The sequence below is a fragment of the Dermacentor silvarum genome, chromosome 5 (genome assembly GCF_013339745.2).
Source record: "Dermacentor silvarum isolate Dsil-2018 chromosome 5, BIME_Dsil_1.4, whole genome shotgun sequence".
Lineage (NCBI taxonomy): Eukaryota > Metazoa > Arthropoda > Arachnida > Ixodida > Ixodidae > Dermacentor > Dermacentor silvarum.
The window spans coordinates 28,302,523-28,324,748 of NC_051158.1; the positions used below are offsets into that span (position 1 = coordinate 28,302,523).

At 44.8% G+C, this 22,226-nt stretch overlaps 1 protein-coding gene across 3 annotated transcripts in view; it reads left to right on the forward strand.

The window, feature by feature from the left end:
- The window catches only part of LOC119453185 (cytosolic endo-beta-N-acetylglucosaminidase), a 22,378-nt gene extending 2,083 nt beyond the window's left edge, over positions 1-20,295 (forward strand). Inside the window, exons 2-9 of one of the 3 annotated variants that reach the window (XM_049667616.1) lie at positions 278-426; positions 788-936; positions 3,716-4,037; positions 7,865-7,964; positions 9,694-9,802; positions 10,620-10,807; positions 14,838-15,092; positions 19,529-20,292. In XM_049667616.1, the coding sequence (XP_049523573.1) occupies positions 278-426; positions 788-936; positions 3,716-4,037; positions 7,865-7,964; positions 9,694-9,802; positions 10,620-10,807; positions 14,838-15,092; positions 19,529-19,805 (1,549 nt within the window). In that variant the 3' untranslated portion in view covers positions 19,806-20,292. Of the gene's footprint in view, positions 1-277; positions 427-787; positions 937-3,715; positions 4,038-7,864; positions 7,965-9,693; positions 9,803-10,619; positions 10,808-14,837; positions 15,093-19,528 lie in introns of all 3 variants that reach the window. The other 2 variants (XM_049667617.1, XM_049667618.1) reach the window with 2 other exon arrangements.
- Positions 20,296-22,226: the final 1,931 nt, after the last annotated feature.

Genomic DNA, 22,226 nt, shown 5'->3' on the forward strand with positions numbered 1-22,226 from the left:
TTTCCACAGCACTAGCAACTGCCGTCGGCAACACTGGTAGTATAAATGAGAGTCGCAGTTCCCTCTAGCCACTACAGGGTGCCTATAAAGTGCACTGGCTGCGGGGTTACATATAGCCTGTTTGGTCATGACTGAAGTTGCATGAGTCTTCAGTCTTCATCTCGGACATCCTGTGATGTAGGTAGCACGTAAACTCGGCACTAAGGAGGACAACGTGATGACCTACGTTGCCTTAATTAGCTCATACATTCACAAATTTGTGCTCTTTTCTTTCTAGGTTCATCCATGGTTGTGCCAAACCCATGAGCTACCAGTTTCACCACTGGCAAGTAATTGACAGCTTCGTCTACTATTCACACCACATGGTTACAATCCCACCTCCCGGCTGGATATCGGCTGCTCACAGGCACGGCGTCAAAGTTTTGGGTAAGGAATTGCGTGAGGCACCACCTGTTCTTATTAAGCCTTAATTTACCCAGGGTGGGATTCTCAAGGGATCACTTTTGGGTATCGAATTGTGTGAGATTTCGCGTGACTAAACACCAAACTGGCGGAGTATACGGCAGACTGCATTCTTGTTGCTGTGAGGATAGCAAGCATGGCACAGCATCGGGAACACTGTCGGCAGTATACGGGGACGCACCCAGCCAAGTCGCACGGAATATCGGGAAAGTGATCCAGTCCTCAAAAGTGACAGCTCGAGAATAACGCACCTGCATTTCATCAAAAACCTTTTCCATAGAAATGGGTTTTCCACAACTGGCTTAATCTTGTTTCGACTTTTCAGGAACCTTCATTATTGAGTCGGATGAGGGCACAGAAGTTCTCGATACGATCAGACGTGACAACCTCCTGTCAAAAGTGGCATCTCAACTGGCTCTCATCGCAGCTCTCTCCCGTTTTGATGGATGGTTTATAGACATTGAGAGCGAGATGGTTTGTGTCATTTAGCTATTTTTTTTATTACTGTGGTAACCAAATGCAGAGTCATGATAGGTGTTCTTGCTTTACTCTGTAACGTACAATTCTCAGAAATTCAAACGCGATAATCGGCCCGCATGGTGGCCAGCGTTTCCTGTGCCGCCGGGGAGCGCTGGGTGATCGCTAGTGAGCCAAATAGTAGTCGCAATTCATCACAAAGGTCCTCGCTTACATCATATACCACAGTTGATTAGCTCGGTGTTCCCACTGCCCATTGGTGGCGCAGAAAGTGCTGGCCACCATGCAGGCTGATTATCGCATTTCAGTCACTCAGAACTGTGTATATTTTTGAAGTTTTCCTTTAATTTTTTTACTGTTTCGCCGATAAACTGGGAATGGCTGTGCAATCTCAACTTCTACCATTCACATCTTGCATGTCTGTAGTAAAACTGTCACATGTTCTTTTAGCTGTTCTAGGACAACCAACTGAATTCCTTCATTTTAAGGAACCCTAAAGAGGGACGCTAAATCAGTTTAGACTGATAAAGTATTCATTGAAAACTCTATTTTTTGTTAATTCCGCAATAATAGGTTGATTATTAGAAGAGAAAATGAAAGTCACGTATGCATATTTAGAATCTTGCTCCAAAACCTGTATGGTGGTACGTCAGGGTGACATCGCAAATTTTAAAATACCTTTTTTTTCGTATTTGGGCCGCGTTGGCTCAGTGTAGGTTTCCTAAACTTGCCATGTTAAATCTTTTGCACCTTAAAATACGATATAGTACATTTTTCTTACCGATAAAGAATTAACTAGGCCCTAGCGGGTGTCGTCAAAATCTATGAGGCCATGGCGACCTGGTGCGGGAACTTCAAGGTGGTTTCGCCACCTGTCTCTCCTTTTTTTGACCGTTTACTAGTTTACCAAGCGTCTTCTCGCAGTAAGAGTGGTGTTTTTTTGATATTGCAAAAGCGCAGTTTACTAATATGGGTTATATAATTTTTCTCCTTACTGTCCCTAGGGAGAGGATACATTGTGTCAGGCTCTGCATATTCCCTCTTGCCTGTTTCCATCAATATCACTAATGTACGCCGATATGTATGCCACCTTAAATAAAATTTCTTAACTTGGTCTGTGCCCTCTCAAGCATTCAGTCCGCTCCGTTCTGCTCAGGGGACAAGGTGGCTTAATTAGGCCAACTGTGGTGTTCGACACCACACCAGAAATGTTTGTAATGGCTGCAATCATCGGAACCATTTTACTTTAGTTATGCAGAATGCTGCTATTGATACTTAGAGGGACACTCAAGTATAACTTGAGCTGTATGCATTAATAAATTACCCTTCTACAATGTCCAAAAATAGCAACCCTTACTGTGAGAACAGGCTTGGTAAGGCAGAAAAGACGCAAGAATGTAAGACATGCGGTGACGAAGCCTTGAAGTTAACCGCATCAGCTTGTTGTGATGTAATTAATGTTGACGGTGTCTGCTTGAGCTTAGTTAATTTTCTTATGGTAATGCTGGACTACATTGTATTCTAAAAATGTCGGAGACTGAACTTGCTGAAGGTTTGTTTGATTCAGAAAAGGTCCACAGCATTGCAAACGAAAAGGTGCAGGTGGCACCGGTTGTGGTGCACCGGGCTGCACCCACTAGCTGTAAGGTTCAAGGGTGCACTGCTCCACGGCGGCACCTTGCCTTGCACCCTGTCCAATCGAGGACGGGGGTGCAGGATGGCCTAGTTGTAGCACACCAAGAATAGGTGCAGAAGGCACAGAGAAACTTGGTTGAATAGAAAAGACATTATACTTCAAAAATATTGACTGAGCCTTCGTGGTCCAAATACAATAAAGTACCCGGAAATCCTCAATGCAACAGTGACCTACCAGTGCGGGGGTTTCGGCGCAAAATAAGAAAAGTTCTCGCAGTTTCACCTGAAAGGCGAAGCATCAATTGCGATAGCAAATTTGTAGAGAGCTATACGGAGTAATGATAGTAGCTTTATCAGCTGTATAAACTTGGGCATGCAGCAGCACCGGCAACACGCAGAACTGTTGTCGACGCCGTCGGCGTTTTGCCCGCGTTCGCACAAAATGCGTGCGGCGTTCGTGAGTGTTGCCGGAGCCTCTGCTATAAATAGGCACTTGGTGCCGCAGCTAAACGTCGCCTCCCTTCCCCCCCCCCCCCCCCCCCCCACGGCCTTTCGTGCGTCAGAAGAAGGCGAATTTGCTCTACAGATATGGTGATTGTAAAGGAGGAAAGAGACGCCTACTTCTGCAGCCCTTAAGGGAGCACGGCACAGAACGCCCGTTTGTTCTCCGCCATGCGTTCACTCCCCGTGAAAGCGCGCGTCCCTCGCGCCCTTTCACTCGCACATACAGCGTTCGGCGGCGCGCGGCGACGATTTCATCTCCATTGACGTCATAAAAAAAAGATAACTTTGGCTTTGATTTTATCTTCTATAGTCAACCTATCACTGCAATATGAACAAAAATATTTAGAAGCGAGCAATGCTAAAATGGTACAAAACAAGAAATCACAAGACCGTGGGTGTCTTCGTGGTTTGCAAAGCAATTTCTTTTTTTGTCCCTCTTTAGTGCTCTTTGCTTGCAAATGATGTGCCAACTAGTTCACCTAGTCGCATTTTACAAAAATAAAGTTTTGAAAGAATACTTTTTAGTCTAAGGGCTGACTTAGTGTCACTTTAAACATTAGCCTAGCCATTGTCACTCACTAGCACGAGGCTAAAATAAAAATGCACAAAAATAGAAGCGTGCCACTCTTGCTTCCAGGAAAAGTGCCATGTTGGATTCCTGAAGGAGTTGCTTCTCGCCATCACCACTGAGACGCACCGGTCCGTGCCCGAATCGCTGGTCATCTGGTATGACAGCGTCGTGCATGACGGAACGCTGGACTGGCAGAACGAGCTCAATGAAAGAAACTGCGACTTCTTCAACCTTTGCGACGGAATATTTCTCAACTCTCACTGGACCGAGGACATGCTCCAACAGTCGGCGTCCTTTGCCGGGGATCGCAAGAGTGATGTCTATGTCGGCATTGATGTCTACGCACGAAACACAAGTTACCGCGCTGGCTTCAATACGTACGAGGCGAGTGAAGCTCGATAGCTCCCTGTTCATATTTCCTGAAACTCTGATCGTTTTCTGGAGCATTGCACTATTTTTCAAATTTCCATAGAAACTTTTCGAAGGATGATGTCCATTTGACCACATTGCAGGCTGAACGCTTTGAGAGAAATATACAGGTGTTTGAATAGCGTAACTTGCTAATTGAATCGAATACAAGTATTATAGAAAAAGAACTTCCGAATATTGAATCAAATATTGAATATTTCCTCATTCTAAACGAAGCTAAGTGTGAAGTTCGTGTGGAGCTCACTTGGCTAGCACGTTCGCTGTGGCAGCACTTTTTGAAGTCTTGATTTCTCTGCGTCATGACCCGTCGTTGGGTCACTTGTCATATTCCTCTGGTGTGTCATGACCAGACATGGGGCACCCTCATTAGGGCATCCTTGATTGCCCTCATCTGCCCTCACCCTCAGGGTGATGCGAGGGTGAAGTGATGATCAGCTTCGATATATTGGTGAGGAAGGGTGACGGTTACTATGTGAGGCTAATGAGGAAGACACAATTCATATTGCTGAAGTGCAGAGAAGTGACTTTAGAGTTTATGCGTGATGGGTTTGAGCTCAGGTTTTGAAGCACACTGGCAGGAAGCCTCTCGAGCTCAGATGTATGTCGAAGCTCACTTGTAACTGACCTCAGTCATAAATGGCTGCTGATGTTAGCTGTAGCTAAACTTAACGACCGGGAGCTATAGCAGCAACGAAAGTGGTAACAGTGACGGTGACTTTTTGGCGTCACTCGAATGTTTCTTTTTTTTTTTTTCCTCACTGATTACCACAGTTTGACACACTTTCTATCTGAAATAGACATTCTGGAATTCACTTTTTCTTGCTCTGATTAAAGAGGAACAAGAACTTGAGGTTTGAAGCTTTTCAGGCATTAGTAACGTTTGTTGACCTAGTGAAGGCAGCATCAAAAAGAAGGAGAAAACATGTTGTTAACATAACTAATGCTCAACTACAACCAAGACTGATTTGTTTTATGCTTCTGCTGGCACATTGCAATGGCGGTTGAGGAGCTTTATTTGCAGTAAGCGTGCAAGTTAAGTGCAACTTAGCTTAACTTCTATAGCGTTGTGGTGTTGTGACGTTGTAGAGGTCACCGAAACTGAAACTGCTGTGGCATAAGTGGAAGATGTGAGCTCATGCTCAGTATGAGAAGCATTAGTTGGCATGCACGGCTGGCATGCACACAGGTAAAATTCAGCCTTGCTAACATGTCTGCATCTTAAGTGGCATTCCATATTCCTACAAATGTTTAAGCTCGCTGTCGTACGATTTACCATCAGGAAAACTAGAACAGTACCTCTTTACATTAAGCGCTACAGCAATTTTTTTTTTTTTTTTTTTTTGCTTTGAGCACTTGTTTGGCAGTGCTACATGCCTGTCAGGAGTGGTGGGCTCTGAGCGAATTCTTATTTTTCGGACAAGGACTACTAGTTGCATGCTTTTGCGCTTGTAACTATAGATAGGTAGTACTAATCTGTTGTTGTCTCCACTATATTTTCTTCCTTTCACGATCGTCAAATGAACAGCAGGTTTCATGTGAACAGTACCGTGAATTCTAGCTCTAAGCTCTAAATGATGAAGACAGTGAAGACAGAAACTGCACTTGCAGGTGAAAATGGTCTAGCAGAACAAGCCCGAGCTCACTGCACAAACTGCACAAGCTACTCAGCGCTGAGCTTACCTAAACATGCAGCTCCTCTGCCCGTCATCATCACCATCATCATCAGCCTATATGTTATATCCACTGCAGGACGAAGGCCTCTCCCTGCGATCTCCAATTACCCCTGTCTTGCGCTAGCGTTTTCCAGCTTGCGCCTGCAAATTTCCTAACTTCATCATCCCATCTGGTTTTCTGTCGACCTCAACTGCGCTTCCCTTCTCTTAGTATCCATTCTGTAACCCTAATGGTCCACCGGTTATCCATCCTACGCATTACATGGCCTGCCCAGCTCCGTTTCTTCCGCTTAATGTCAACTAGAATATTGGCTATACCCGTCTGTTCTCTGATCCACACCGCTCTCTTCCTGTCTCTTAACGTTAGGCCTAACATTTTTCGTTCCATCGCTATTTATCCCAAATTCCTTCCTGATGGGATGGTAGCCTTTTCGATGTGAGGGTGAGGGAAGGAGAGTAAATTTTTCATAGCTGAGGTCGAGGCAGGGCGGACATATTTTTCAATGTGAGGGTGAGGCGAGGATGTGACTACCGTCGTGAGAGTGAGAGAGGAAAACCAATACTAAATAAGGGTATTTGCCCACCTCTTGTCATGACCCACCGGTGAATTGCAAGGTGGTTGTGCTGCATTGAAACTTGCTCAAAATTGCAGAGAGATGGCGCCGCGACGTGTCAGACCAGAAGCAACACAAATTTTTCGTCTCCGTTGATTTCCAGTGGAGATGTTGCTTGAGCACTGCAGGAAAGCCCTGCACAGCTGTCCCAGGGTGACCCACTTCTGCACTGCCGTGACCCTTGTCGTAGAGAACGTCTTAAAAAAAAAAAAAGAAATAGAGGCCTAATTTTATGACACATGCATGCCATGCTATTTGCAACTGGACGTCCGGCCAACTGAGGAGCTGGCATGGCACACCATGACAATGCGAGTTATGAAACCAGATGCATGTCACCAGATGCATGTATAGAGTGTTGTGTTCTTTGAAGGAGAGAAGGGTGTCAATACTGCACCGCACCTTGTTTTTAAAGAGAGGCAGACATGATAAGAATGGGCAAATGACAAATTACTTTGCTTAAATCAAGGCAACAGATTCGCGTATCCTCCTGAGACCCAAACACAACTATGGGACATAATCGCTCTTCAGTGCAGTTTTTATTGTCTACTGCGATGTTATGAACTTGAAAAAAACAATTTTTAAAATTTAAATACCACGGTTCGATGCCAAAAGCCGTGTCTCCATGTATCCACTATCTCCATCATCTCCTTTGCTATGGTAAAAACTGAATTTCATTGCTTAAACGCAGAGATGAAGATGGAACTACGTGTAGTACATTGCCGTGTTGCTGCCGCGTCCGGTATTTTCACGCAATCTCAGCGATTTCGAAACACACCTCAGGGTTGCTTTCAGCTGTCTGTGACAATGCAGAGGTCTAGACCAATTTAGTGTCAAGTTTTTCGAAAGCGGGTGACAAGAATATGAGTAAGCCACTTCTTTACAGTTACACATGCACCGTACTTCATACTCAGAATGAATATTTTGTGTAACCACTTACGAGTGAATTTAAAAAAAAGTTGAAGGCAATGTGCAATATATTGTACAAGGGGTCTTAGGAAGGGTATAGGCTGCCTAAAAGTGAGGCATTCCTACCGAATGATTCGAAATTATGGAGCAGAAGTTATCTGCCCTTTGTGTTCATTCAGGAAATGGTGCCTCTGCGCAAGAACTTCAGCTATCCTGCAGCTTAGTCTTTCAGAGCAGTTCCTCACCTGCATTGGTCTTTGTTCCTCAAGACTCCAATAAGCGTGGTTAACCCTTATATTCAAACAGTCATAAACATTCAACCATTTGAAATGGTGAATTCTCGAATCAAGCACAAATGAAACACCAAAGACTATTCAATTTGTGTTCAAAATTTCGAATATCCGTGCACTTCCGGAGAATCAACATGACTCGATTTCTTAATCTTTTTGGGTCATGCCATGTCCAGAGATAAATCCTGTGGGCTGCAATGTCGAGACCACATTTCGTGAGGTTTATGAAAAACAGAAGTCTTTTTCATTACCTTCGTCGTAACATTCGCATTGTTTGTCAAACCTTTGTTTCACTTCAGGTAGTCGAGACAGTGCGTAAGCTCGGCTTGTCGGCAGCCATCTTTGGCGCTGGTTGGACATACGAGGCTCAAGACAAGCGGAGGTTTATACCAAACCAGTGCCGGTGAGTCCTGGAGATGTCACTGGGAAGCTGGTCTCAACATTATGCAATTTTGGCACAAATATTGTTGGAGCATGTCTTCTTGTAAACATGCATGCAAGCAGTTGACCTTTCGTTTTACATACCACATCTTAGCAGGAATGACAGTACATATTATATTAGTCCTAATAATTTTTGTATTTGATATGTAAGGTGTTCTTTAATCTGATAGGAGTTTTTATTGGTCTACTACAATAAGGGAAGTGCAAAAGTCTGCAAATGCTTTTCCACACGCATCCCGTTTGACCCACACATGATGGTGGATGCCACCGTAGAAGTAGGAATACAGCAAAAGTGCGCCAGCACTTTTGCTTTTGCTATGCCACAGCACAGTTGCTTTGCCACACACAGCACAGTTGCTTTGCCTTACCATCCTTCCTTGCTACATCCTTGCTTTTTGCAAGGGCGTAAACTTCTTGCAGACAGGATGTAACAACGTAAAATCCTTGGCTCAATGGTGCCATTAGAGGGACGTCAGCCATATTGTGAGGGGCGAGCTAGCAAAGTGCAAATGCCTACTACCAGTATTTTCCATATCCGCTATTGTTTATTAGTTTCTTGTCAGTCCACTAAGAACTTGGACTGGCTATATTTATGTCTATAGGAAGGTTAGATTAGCTGCATACAAGTTCTGAAGTTGTTTGCAGTTGTGCATATAACATTATGATAGAGCTTGCTGATGGACTAATAGAAATAAGTTGAACCCACTTATAACGACACTGGATAACGATGAGCACCCAATGCACCCTGAACTTTTGTGTGTGGTCTACGGTAAAATAAAGCTTACTACAATGTTCCCATGCCGCATTATTGGCTGTAACAATTAAATCTGGCTCCTGGGTGTGGGCTCCTGGGTGCGCTTTGTACGGAATAACTACTTCATATATTAAAGCTACAGCTAGAGGGCATAAGGTTACGTCAAGTCACATATTATTTGTGCACCTCTGTGCTACCAGTAAGTGACGTGCTACGTTTTGGTCACAAGTGCAAGCGGCACGCTGTGGCCAATAATTGCAGAAACATGTCGCTCCGCTTGCTCGGTACCAAATTGAGTAATATCTGCGGTGCCTTCCACGCTAATTAATTATGCCATGTTTTGTTTCATAAAAGTATGAGACTTAAAGGGACACTGACGGTAAATGTTAAGCCGAGTTAGATTGGTAAAATATTTGTCTAGATGTCTTATCGTTTTCTGCATGCCAATTATCTGACTTTTTCGCTGAAGGAAATTGTCCTCGGAAGGCCCTGCTGTTGCTCTTCAATTTGAATCGCCCGCACCAGAACGGATGCGTTGATGTTATCCCCATGTAACCTCCCTCCCCCCTGCTCTTCGAATAAGTCAGTGGTGATGTCACGTGAGAGATAGCATAGTTTAAAATAGGTGGTGGCACTTCGATATTACCATTTTTTATCATTTTCTCCCTTGCAAAAGCTCTGTGCTCACTATGAATGACTGATCCGCTATTACAGAAGCCTAATCTTTCAATCTAGTTCAACCTGGTATTTTCCTTTAGTGGTCTTTTAATCGAATTACATGACGCGCACCTGTATCCTTCTTTCCTGTGTTGACTCACTGTTTTTTGGTCGTCAATGCAAGCAGTGAGAAATGCGTCTCTAGACTTTGCTATGTGTGATGCTTGCTATGTGTGAAATGGAGCATAGTGGAATGCGTAGCGTGTAACCATTTCTGCAGGCTGTGGAGCTTCCCCGACCACTGCTGCCCCGAATGGCGCCTCAGAACGCCACCCATCTCGACCACTTTCTGCCAGGGTTTTGGTGACAGCCTCTACAAGGAAGGGCAGGTCAGAAGCTTGAATTTTTTTTGCTTTGCCCCAATAGCTGCTGCGGGTACTTTCAGTTCTCGATGCATCCATTCATACGTAACACCAAAAAACTATCATCGTTATGGCATTGGTAATGTTAAATAGGCATAAAACATTGAAAAAAAAGAAAAAAAAAGCAAGGTATTGCATATTTTTGAGGAACACTCCTGTTTGCCAAGGTCACTGTTGAGCCAGCTAACACTGGTTTTGGTGGCACTTAAATGTTCACTTGAGTGGCTTTTTTGGTTATCATTGAGGCTTTACCACCGTGCACTGTAGCATACTGCCACCACCACAGGCCACCTGACTGAGCATTACTGTAAATATCCTGATGACAGCCTTTGACTGCAGCCACATAGCATTAACCCATGTAATATTGCCTATTGCTTTAACAAGCCTATTTGAACACACGCATGTGATGATGTTACCTGTATGCCACCATGTTCCATAACACTGCCATGTTTAATGTAGTGTGCCTCAGTGGGCATCGCTGTAAAAACTGGCAACATACTGACAGCCTCTGACTGCAGCCCCATATTGTTAACCCAAAATGTTATAGCTATTGTTGCAAAAAGCATATTGAACACATAAGCTAGTGCCGGCATTACTCACATATCACCACACGCCATATGCATACTATGTTTGTAATGGGGTGCCAGTGTGAGGCAGCAATGCTTAGTGAGCGTTTGTGCAAAAGAAGTTGGTGAGGGACTGAGAGGCAAGTGCAGCCACACGTCGTTAAGCTGTAAATAACATTAGCGGCTCCTGTAAGAAACCCGTATGACCAACTTCCCAGGTAGTGTCAAGGCAACCGTGGTTCGACCTGTCCAAACAGCAGCTGCAGCCGCGTGACCAGAACACTTGGCTGTACAAAGGATGCGGGTCGGCCCATATCTATACAGAGGACGCGTACAATGGAGGTGGCTGCCTTCGGCTTCGCTTCTTGCCCGACCCAGAACAGCCCGAGGCCGTGCCTTACTTTAGGTGAGTCGACGGCTCTGAAAAGTAGTGGTTCGCAACCACGAATGCAGGGAAGGGAGTCTGGGTGCACTGGTAAAAAGAACAGCTTTCAGGACTAGTGCGGAGAACTGGAGGAATTTTTTTGCTTTTACAGCGAGAAGACAGGTGCTGCAACTGATTACAAGCATGAATTACATTTTATTCATGCACGCCCAACAGAATTGTGCCATGTCATTCTTCCAGTTCATTTACGTGTGCTGCTGTCATCAGAAGTTCCAGAGCTTTAAGCTGTGCTAGAATAGGCTTGACTTTTGTCAGTAGAGACTCATTATAACAAAATCACTTTATTCATAATGTTGCTTCGTTAAGAGTATCTTGTGGTCCCACCTACAGTGCATGCATTTTGGGACCGGGTAATTTGAAGTACGGTAGCATTGGACTCCACTTTGTACAAAGTACAAATCTGGAAATTCATACAGGACCACTCGGTGCAGCATACACAGTGGCCCTTCGTGTTCCTTCAGAACAACCCTTCAAGGCAAAGAGCGCTGTTAAGGTCGCCCCGCCACGTGGCGGCATCTCCTCAGGACTAAATGTATCATGTGATCATAAATGACAGATGAGACGACTGTTCACGGTCATCAGCAGGTTTTCATCACTGTTATGTCGGCACTAAAGCTTTATTTCATTATATGTTTAACGAGCTTTCGCACTGTTGAAGTGTACATCCTGCGTTACTCTCACTCTCTTGTAGTTTCTTCACTTTTAACGATCCAACTGTTTGAGAAATACTTCTCCGCAAAAAGTACTTCAATGCGTTCAGCAGAAGTTGAGTTATCGGCAATCATAGGTGGCCTATGATCCAATTTGCAGTGTTCCTGCTCCTTCTTCAATGCCTTGCACGGCGAAGGCTTCGGCGGAGTGGGGCATGCCCACAACGCTCTGCCTACTCAACGTCACTGTGGCGCGCATTTCAAATTTTATGTTGGATGTGCACGTAGACGCCACTATTTCCGATTTTGGCGCTTACGACGCACCAAACGTGGGTGTCTTCAGCGAGTCACTGTGTGCTTAGCAAGCAGACTCATGGCAGGTCACTGCGGTGGTGGTGGTATCTACACTATGTAACAGACCGCAGCTTCATGCAACTGTAGTGCGTTTGCGCAGCGTTTGCTTTGTGCACAACAAGGCTTGAGTTCGCGCTCGCGCTCATATGCTCCAGTCTGGCCGTGCTATGTGTTGCGGACCAGCTTTGTCCTGCACCAGCTTGACCGACGGATAGTAGCCACATCCAACTTGTGCATTTTGAAGCACTGTCAATAGCTCAGTATGAAGCGATGTCTGCCAAGGCTTCTAGCTGGGAGCGGCCAGGCGAGAGCATGCACTGGCAAGCGTGCGTGTCGGCAATAATACGATAGTTGTACTTCCGGATGTACGTAATTCCTACCGAAATTTGAGATGCAGATTTTCGCTTACTTCAGCCTGCTTGTTAAACATTTTCAATAAATATACACAGTAACAGTAGGAAGAAGCACACTCATCCAAACACCCTTCTTGATTGATGTCAGCTATTGGCCAATAGCAGCTGTGTATAGGAATCTGCTGTATTACGAAATAAGGCAGCCCGAAAAGCGTGAAGAGAAGGCTTATGTTGAAAAGAGAGCGTTTGAGAAAAAGGTGACTTCGCACTCCCCTTGCGAGCTCCATGCGCCGCACACGAATGCAAAATTGGGCTCAGATACCTTGCGCATCCCACTGCATGCTTTATTACTCTTACTGTAAAATCTTACTAGAACGAAGTCACATACTACATGAAAAATGCTTTCTTTATATCCAATATTTGTTATACGCATATGTTCATTACATGCTGATATTGGCGAGCAACATTTCAGATCTGCCTCATTATATCCGATAATTTGTTATGTCAGCGTTCATTATATTCAGTTGTGACTGATATTGGCGAGAAACATTTTAGATTTGCTTCATTATATCCATATTCATTACAGCAGAATCTCGTTAAATGGAACCTCAAGGGACTGGATGAATATGTTCCAATTAAGAGCAAGTTCTGTTTACTCATAGAGATGTGCATAGGTGTAGCACTATATATTGTACGCCCTGTTAACACTGTTAGACATGTTAAGAATAAAGAAGGCAATCTAGCAGCTAGTTATTTGAGCACTGTAGACTACTTCTGGATTGACTAGGCTTCGCTTGTTTTGATTTAGAGGCAGCACTGGCGACCGTATCAAAGCAACAACATTGCTCTTACTGCTCAACTCGGTGGCTGAATTAGCACAAAGGTCGTGCCAGTGGAGTCCAATGATGCACACTAAGGTGTCCGAAATTTCAGTCGTTCTTATTTTGGCAATCTATGGAGCAAGTGGCGATGCCACCAAGCTGTCTGGACTGCACATGCTACGCCCTAAATATCTGTGAAATTTTTGCTTGCTTGAGTTTTTGTCACTGCTTTTTAAGGATGGCTTTCTGCATAGAAGACAGGTATAGCAAAATGAAAATTTGATGTTGGATTTTTCTGAAAAAAAAAAAAAAACTTTAGAACTTGCTTTTGTTTTGTTTACTGAGAGTTCCAAAAATTTTGGTTCCGATTAACGAGAGTGTTTCTTGCATTATCAAAAATACAAAACCAACCAATGTAGAGGCTGTTGTTCCGTTTACCGAGATCCTGCCGTATATCGAGCTTTGACTATGCACAAGCGGCCCAATCACACGACATGCTGTGTGTTGATGCACTTGCATCTTAAAGGGACACTGCTAAATATTAAGTCAAGCTAAAGCGATAGGTCAGTGCTCCAAGGAGTCCTAAGCATCACACTTAATGACAACAGAGCTTTCACACGCAAGATATGAAAATGATGCGAACTTAGGATAGCGTTGGCATCACCAGTGTGAAAATGCCATACCGGCTTTCATAATGTGATGCACACTGTTCATATATAGTTAATAAATTGTGGTGAACTGCTGATAATAAACCAAGTTATTTATGCTCTGCTTCAGCACGAAAAAAAAAAAAAAGAAACATGCAGCGCGGAATGTAGAAAGCGCTCGTGTACTGAGATGTAGGTGCACATCATAGAAATACAGATGCTCAAATTTGTTCCAGAGACCTCCACTATGGTGTCTCCTGTAGCCCACTACGCAGCTTTGGGGTGTAGAGCCATAACAGTAATTATTATTAATTATTAAAAAAACAAAAGTTGACAGTCACTTTAGCATACGCTAAAAGAGTATAAAGGCGAAAGCCTGCGTGCTCACGAGACATTCATTCAATTCTCATTCGAATGCGTTGTTACTTCCTATTACTTCTTTTCTCCCACCAAAGGTTGTGGGTTCGAGTGCCTTAATCGACTCTACCTTAGTTAACTTCGCCTTAAGTAACACCGAAGGTCGTGGGTTCGACTCCCACCAATGGTCATGGGTTCGAGTGCCTTAACTAACTGTATCTTAATTAAAGTAGAGTTAATTAAGGCACTCTGTTCATACATAGTTAAGGTGCCACCATATGGCATGGTGGCACCTTAATTAACTTCGCCTGAAGTAACACAATGGTCGTGGGTTTGACTCCTACCAAAAGTCGAGGGTTCGACTCCCACCAAAGTTCAAGAATTTGACCCCCAATTTTTGTGCCATTGAATTTTCCAGACGGTCAAATTTTCGACCCATGAGCCATCTCATGGGTCGTTTGCCTTAAAAGGGGCCACCTACAGGATCACAGAAATACACCTGTGTCTTACACTTTGGACACGGCACCTGTGTTTGTTTCATCTTCCTGGGATCTTGTAGGTGGTGCTGCTTTCTCTCTCTTTTTTTTATATGTATTGTTGCTGAACAATGAGCCCAACTTCCAACTCAACGCTCATTTCATGAAAGTCTTTACATTGTACCGTTAGCACATCGTACTCCGCTGTGGAACAGACCACACACACACACCATGTTCGTTCGTGTCCCGTGTGCTAATTTCATTACGTCAAACCCTTCTGTGATGGTATGCCTCTTAAGCCCAAATCACAATCTTGGCCATTTCTCTTGGCAGATTGTTTGGCTGCGACTTCCCGCTGGGCCGTTTGACGGTGAGTTACACATTCAAGCAGCAGAAGCCCTGCAGCACAATGGAGAATGACATTGTGCTGGTCTTGAAAGCGAGAACAGCTGCGGGTGAGAGAGAGGAACTCCTGCTGGGCGTCACAGTCACCATGCCTAACGAGGAATGTTATGCTGTGGTTCACGACATGTCTTTGTCCAGCCCCAACAACAGCCCAGATGTTTCTGGGAACAGTTGGATAACCAGGTGTGTAGGAAAGCCAAAGTAACAGCGATTTAGGAGTGCTCGGTTTTGAAAGTGAACACCAAGCATATTGTACGTTGGAGAGGTCCGACTGGGTTTTAATGAGGCAGCTGGAACCAAAGGCACAAGAAAACAAAAAATTGTGGTAGTCACAAAGACCAACATAGTCTTTCTTTTACTTGTTCAGCACTTCCTGTAGTGTTCTTCAGCTTCTACGCACTCTCACATTGCTCCTTTCGCAGACAAAGCCCTCAGGGCGAGTCACTCATGTTGTCATTGGGTGAAAGGCCTCAGGTGGGCAACACGCATGACCTCATCCTTGGATGAGCATCGGACACCTGTAGGGAGGTGCACTATCCTGTAGTTCAGCTCACTGAGGCAATAAAAAACAACAAACGGCCTGTCGTAGTGTGCGAGCAGTTTTTGGCACAAGCCACGTTTGCGTATTGGGAGTTCACAACCATGAGTTCACCAGGAGCATAAGCCTGTGTCGAATATCGCAGTGTGCTTTGGCCTCGTCTTATGAGGCCAGTTGTGCAAGTCGGTGGGATTACTCTGCACGAAAAAAAGAGTCTATGCATTACAGGAGTCATCATGGCTAAGAAAAGAAAAAGTATTGCTCAGCGTAATGATGAGACTGACCAGCATAAAGGTGAGAGAAGGGGCTATAGCCAGTGGTTTATGTTTTGTGGTGTTGAAAGCACTGGTAATGAACAGCGATACTTCATCCCCGTTCTTGTGGTCCGAAGTGATCTACATTGACAGCATGTTGATCAGTGGCATCAAGATCTTAAGGAGTGTCGAAAGTTTGAGGTCCACAAAGTAGTTTTTTCTCAATGTCAGCCGTAAACTGATGACCATGGTCAACTATTATCATGCGAGCTGGACAGTTTTGGAGTACGATTTAATGTAAAATGAAGTGACATACTTGGGCTCCTTGTCGCTGTCGTTAGGGCTGCTGTTTTGCAGTAGTGAGTCAAGTACTCGACACAGTCAGCAGCAATTCAGCAGTTGCCTTTCAATGAGGACTTGGTAATTCTTAAATTATTCCCTTCGCCAGCATCTCCCTCACTTGTCCATCAATGACCTTGCACTCTGATGATGACACTCTGTAAGGTTTCTGCTATATGGGATGCGTTGATGCCATGTCATTGCAATGTTGGATTTGAGACACCAGTGTAGAAGGTGTTTTGCTGCTGTTTGGAAAGTTAAACATTTGCAAGTGCTTGGAGAGAATATCCAACAGCCTGTGACCCTGACTTGTGCTGAGCGACTTGCTGGCTATCTGAAGTCTACAGGGTGGAGAATGCCATGCTCAGTTGGATCATAATCAAGTACAGCCAGCACTGTGGATATTTCTGGTTTGAATAAGGTGAGCATCATGCCACTGGCAGCAGTGCAGGCTCCACCAAACAACTGATCATCCACACTCCAATGCATCCTTCAACTATCAACATAAGGCAATGAATAATTAAAACATTATCTTTCATACAGCTTAAATGAGTCAGCTCAGTCCTGATACAAACACGGCCAAGTCGGCAACCAAAATGCACACAGCAGGTAATGAAGGATGACTGTATCCACAGAACACCTACGTTATAATAAAGCCAACTCAAACACTTCTGATTTATTCAGAGGAATAAAAAAAAAAAAAACACTGATATGTCACATAAGGCTCACATCTATGATTCAAATATTGTCTGCAAGCACTCATGCCACATTTCAGTGGTTGTTGATTGCCATATACTAACTGGGTGTTCACTTTAAATGTCGACCATGCATTAAATGCGGACCATGTTTTAAATGTGGACCACTGTGACACCTGTTCAGGTATTTCTGCTATATGTTGTGTCCAGAAAGTAGTATACAACAGTAGTAGTAGACAACAGCTCGAAGGTCACTTCGCTCGCTTCTCCAGCGAGCGAATTGTCTTCCACACGCCGCCAGCGTTTGACAGCGCGTGTCCGCACTCATTGAGCGTGATGTGTCAGTAGTAAGTGGTTCGTGTGGAAAGGGAAAGGTTGGCGCTATCTTCTGCAGCCCTTGAGGGAGCACGGACTCAGCGCCAATGCGTGTACCAGCGCGTCGGCAACATCAACTGGAAAAGGAGAGAGTGCCGGCTTGGCGGGCTAGGCCAGCTGCAGCAAGCGGCAGGATCAGGTTTGAATGAAGGGAGGGGGAAAGGTCATGCCCGCGGCTGCAAGATCGCCGGGTCGTGGGATGCAGGCCCGCCTCGCACAGGCACGCACGCACACGTGCGCTCGCTTCGCATTCCGCCGCGGCGGAGAAGGTGCTTCCGGTTGCTGCTCGCGCAAAAATGACAAAATTTGGGGCGAAATCTATAGGTTGTGGGAGGGGAAAAATTCGTTATATCGAGGGGGTCTCCCGCTGCCACTTCGTTACGTAGAGGTCTCAAATACATGTGCTTCTATGGAGTAACGGCGGGGAATATAAAAACTTCGTTATATCCAGGAATTCGTTATATGGAGGTTCGTAATAAGCAGGTTTAACTGTAGCAATAATTGGCAACTAAGGATATAATCATGATGAGCATGATGAATCAAAGGTGAGCATGATTAGCCGTAAACAGGGTGGAATATGGTTGCAAGTGTCGCTGTTGCCCCAATTGCATGAATCGTATTGTGGTTGCAAAATCAACATTTAATCATCGAAACATTTCAGCCACCATGTAAGTCGACACTTGGTTGGCCATTTTTATTTTGACACCTCTCCGGCCATTTCTGCTTGCGGATGTTTTTGAAAGTGCCATGTACCAAATGCACATTTTGATTTGACAACCGTTCACCCAATTCCGCTTGCTATTATTTCCAAGAAGTACCATCGACTTTTGGGCTGCTATGTTATTCCTTACGCTTGGTTCTGTACCACTCGGCCACCTTCAATAATGATATATATCTGCTATGATGATTAACGTACGCTTATTCTTACGGACAACTTAAGGCTCATTCACACCGGCGACTGACAGTGGTCACGCGACCAAGTTGGTTGCAAAGCGACCAGTCGCAAAGCGACCAGTCGCAAATGGTCGCAAATGGTCGCTTTTCGTGAAAAGCGACCATTTTGGGCCAGTCGCTCACTGCTCGATTTTTCAGTCGCGCGACCGTGGTCGCAAAGCTGCTCAACCAATCAGCGCCGCGCCGAAAGTGATGTTATGTGTTGTCGTCCATGCCAAATGCAATGTCCGCGTCACAATATGCAGGCTACATGCTTAATTGGTGTCTTGTCTTCTGATTCTGGGACGCAGCAGTTGCAGCAACGTGTCGAATGTACGCGGTCGCATTTGCTGGAAGCTAAACAGCAGGAAAAGAAAGCACAACACAAACCCTTTTTCCAGCTGCCATTCGTTGGATGAGCATGCCACCCAAAGGTGAACAGCAGGTGAACAGCTTCGCTTTAATATTATGCGCCGAATAACATGCAATGCGAACTAGAAATTACAACTTGCTCTCGATATTACACGTTGTCATGTGCACAAAGTTCGAGCAGGAGACGGCTTGCGTGGCCAGTCACTTCACGCGAGCGGAGGCACAGGCACACCCACAAGCGTCGCGTTTTCTTCGGAGGCTTCCGCGCTGCCACAGCTGACACCCCGGCAGAGCACATCAGCACAGGGACGACGTCTTCCTGTTCGCTCGAATCAAAATCCAGCCATCGCTCGAATCAAAATCCATGGCTGTTGCCGGAACGCGAAACCAATTTACACAGCTAGTGCCAGCGAAGTGCGCGCTAACTGCGTAGATCCCTAGAATTCTCGCTGAAGAACGAGAATGTCCGGGATTGCGACTTGCAGGCCGCGCTCAGCCGGGCTTGCCGGTGTGAACATCAGTCGCCTTCGGTCGCTTTTTGTTCGCGAGTCGCAAATGGTCGCGCGACCTCCTCAAGTCGCCGGTGTGAATGAGCCTTTAAGCATGCAAAGTGCTTTGTGGATATGGACCAAGGACTTTTTGTACATGGCTGACTGACTGCATGACTGGTTGATCCCATTGATAATGTGGGCAGCGTGCAGTCTTGTTCACCCATTTCCACTTGCTGTTTTTTCTGGAGTTACCATGTGTGGAATGCACATTGGGTGTTGCATTGCATTGCATTGGGTGTTGATGTTCCTAGGAGTGTCTCGCCTTTGGCAGCAATGGGTGAGGTTCATTACTGCCTCTTTTCTCTATACTCTACCCATCTTCCTGCACCCCAGCATAGGCCACAGAGCCACCCCATTTTTTCAATGAAAAAATTAATTCGTTTATTCATTTTGATGCCTATTAAGCCATTTTCTTTTGCTGTTGTTTCTTAGAAGTACCATGTACCGAATGCACACTTTGATGTCTGTTCACCCATTTCTGCTTGCTGTCATATTCAGGATGTACCACCTACCAAATGCAGGTTGTTTTATTTTGACATCCATTTCTGCTTGCTGTTGGCAGGAAATACAACATTGAGGACCTGAGGACCTCTGACTACGCCATTCTGGAAGAGATAGGCTTTTCATTTGTCTCGCCGCAAGCAAACATTTGCCTCTTGGGTGAGCTCGTGGTAGACCGGCCAGAAAAGAAGAGCAGTGATCAGGCAGCAGCTACAAGCAACAACGGAAATGAGGCTTCTGACGACTCCGGTCCCGATGCAGCAATGTGTAGCGATGGAGACGATTCCGAAGAGCCAGAGAAACAGCCGCTGCAAGCCGAAGACAGCACAACATCATGATAGAAGCTATGCTGGCATTGTATTCGAGTTTAAAATGTTACACTGTCGTTTTGAATAAGCAACAGAAAGCACCTGCTTTTGTAATGTATATATATATTAAGTAGCATATAATAAACACATCATTACTTGACTTATGAAAAGAGCTCAAACTCGACGGAAGTTCACATGAAGATGGGAGACTCAAAGTGATCAACAATGGTCGAACAAGAAAAAGTTTGCAGATCCAGCGCACATCTTGGAATATTATGTGAAGCGAAGCTTTCACGAAGCAGTTAATAAAATGCTATAAATTTGCCCATCTCATTCCGGCATCTTTGGGGTGAATAGAAATTGGCACCGCACGCATGTGCTCTCGTGCACCTGTGCTATGCATTGTGATGCACACAGCTATCACCTCAAAGAGCTAGTTGGCATTGGGATGATACTAGAAGCATGCGTGCGATTGTGGCCTAATGGTTAGAACATTGGGCTGCTGTGCTGGAGCACCGAGGTTTGATCCCGTTATCGCACTTGCAATTATTTTTTTTATGTCCGAGTTATTTGGCAAGACAGCGGCAGCACCCAGCTGCCACGATTAGGAAAATCCGGTAGAGTTCGCAAAGAAAGCTTCGTTTTAAAAGTTTGTGGAAGCAACGTCTTGGCAATTGGACTTGTCAAAACGTAGGCTCCAAAGATCTCCCTTGTTCGACCACTGCTGGTCACTTTATGAAAAGAATCTGTCGCAAATATTGTTTGATGCTGGAATGAAGATTAACCTGTTTATTAATATATTTTTTTTGTAGACGATACTTGCCAGACTGTGCACGTTGTCAGCAGAACACTGTCACTCCTTGACTGATGCATTTCTTCTCAAATTGTGTCAGTGGTGTGAAGGACCATTTAATTTTGGAATCTTGGGTGCCAAATCCACGGCATGATTACAAAGCATGTCTTAGTGGGAGACTCCGGGTTTTATTTTGACCCACCTGGGGTACGTTAACGTGCACCTAAATCTACGTGCACGAGCGTTTTTGCATTTTGCTCCCATCAAAGTTCGGCTGCTGCGGCCGGGATTGATCAAACTCGCGACCCCAAGCTCGGCAGCACAAGAAGGACCACTTAATGTTTCTGTGCATGTGTTCAGCATGTACTGTCGTCAATACGTTATGGTGCACACTGTGAGATGGCATAAGAAGAGAGAGAGACTGCAATTTGTGGTCTCTGTTGACTAGAGAGCCATAATGCAGCATCTTTATTCAGTAAAGTGCACATTCAAACTTGAAGGCCAGCTTTGGAGAAAAGCCTGAATTTGCAACCAGGATCAGAGAGCCGGCCATGGGGCTTGTGTCAATGGTCACACACACAATCATATGGGCCACAGTCAAGTGTGTTGCAAGTATGCAGCCCTGTGTCTCAATTTTCTGGCTACCATGCAGATGAATGGCTGGTTAAATTGTTTTCCTGAATGCCCTTCTTGGCGCATATTCACAGTGATTGACTGAAATCAGGCGGTTAAGAAATATGGACAAAGACGGGGCTAACTAACTTTTAAATTTGGAAGTGGTCACATCTTCGATTGCTTTATTTTTATTGTTTTTTATTATACTACCACCCGGTTCGTGGGCTACCCTCTCAGTGGGTTTGTGCCGTTAAACAAGGAATCGTCGTCATCATCCTCTCACTCCAAAAGTGAAATTGTCACATTCCATTTAAAACAATACCGCCTGATTCACAGCCTATCGATCACTCGTCAGTTGCACCAAATCATGTAGTATCAACCAACTAACCAACCGAAACGTCACTTTGAATATTATAGATTGCGGAAAAAAGGATTTAAAAAAATAACGCCGAATGGAAGAAACAATCACCAATTTAGCAATGCAATAGACTCAATCCCCCAGAGTGGTACATGCCAGTAGATCACAAGGATCTACATCTATGACTTGACTTCAGTAGAGTAAGTTGTGCTGAGGATCAGGAGAAGAAAATGAAGCAGCTCGTGCAAGTCCTGTTTACCAAATTCCGATGTTGAATACCTGCATCGATCTGGTCTGGCGCCCTCCTCCCTGTGCTCATACTGTGGTGAAGTTGAAACAATAGAACACTTCTTCCTGTCATGCCACCATTTTTCCTCATTTAGAAAACACACTTTAGAAGGAAAATTTCGTAGTGCTGGATTGAATATAACGATTCCCGATATTCTATCTTTGGGAGCCTCTTCACTGGGACATTGTCATAGGGATGCTGGTGCAGCTGTTGTGGGGTTTATAATTGAATCAGGACTATTTCCTTGCTAAATTCTTAACTTTAATCTGACTTCATTCCTTTAAGCCATTCAAAACTTCTCAATAGTGATTCTTTTCAGACTCGGATAACTTTTTCTGAAATCACCCGATTCTTGGCCAATCCCCTATAGTGGTGTGAGTCGCTCTCAAAGGCGAG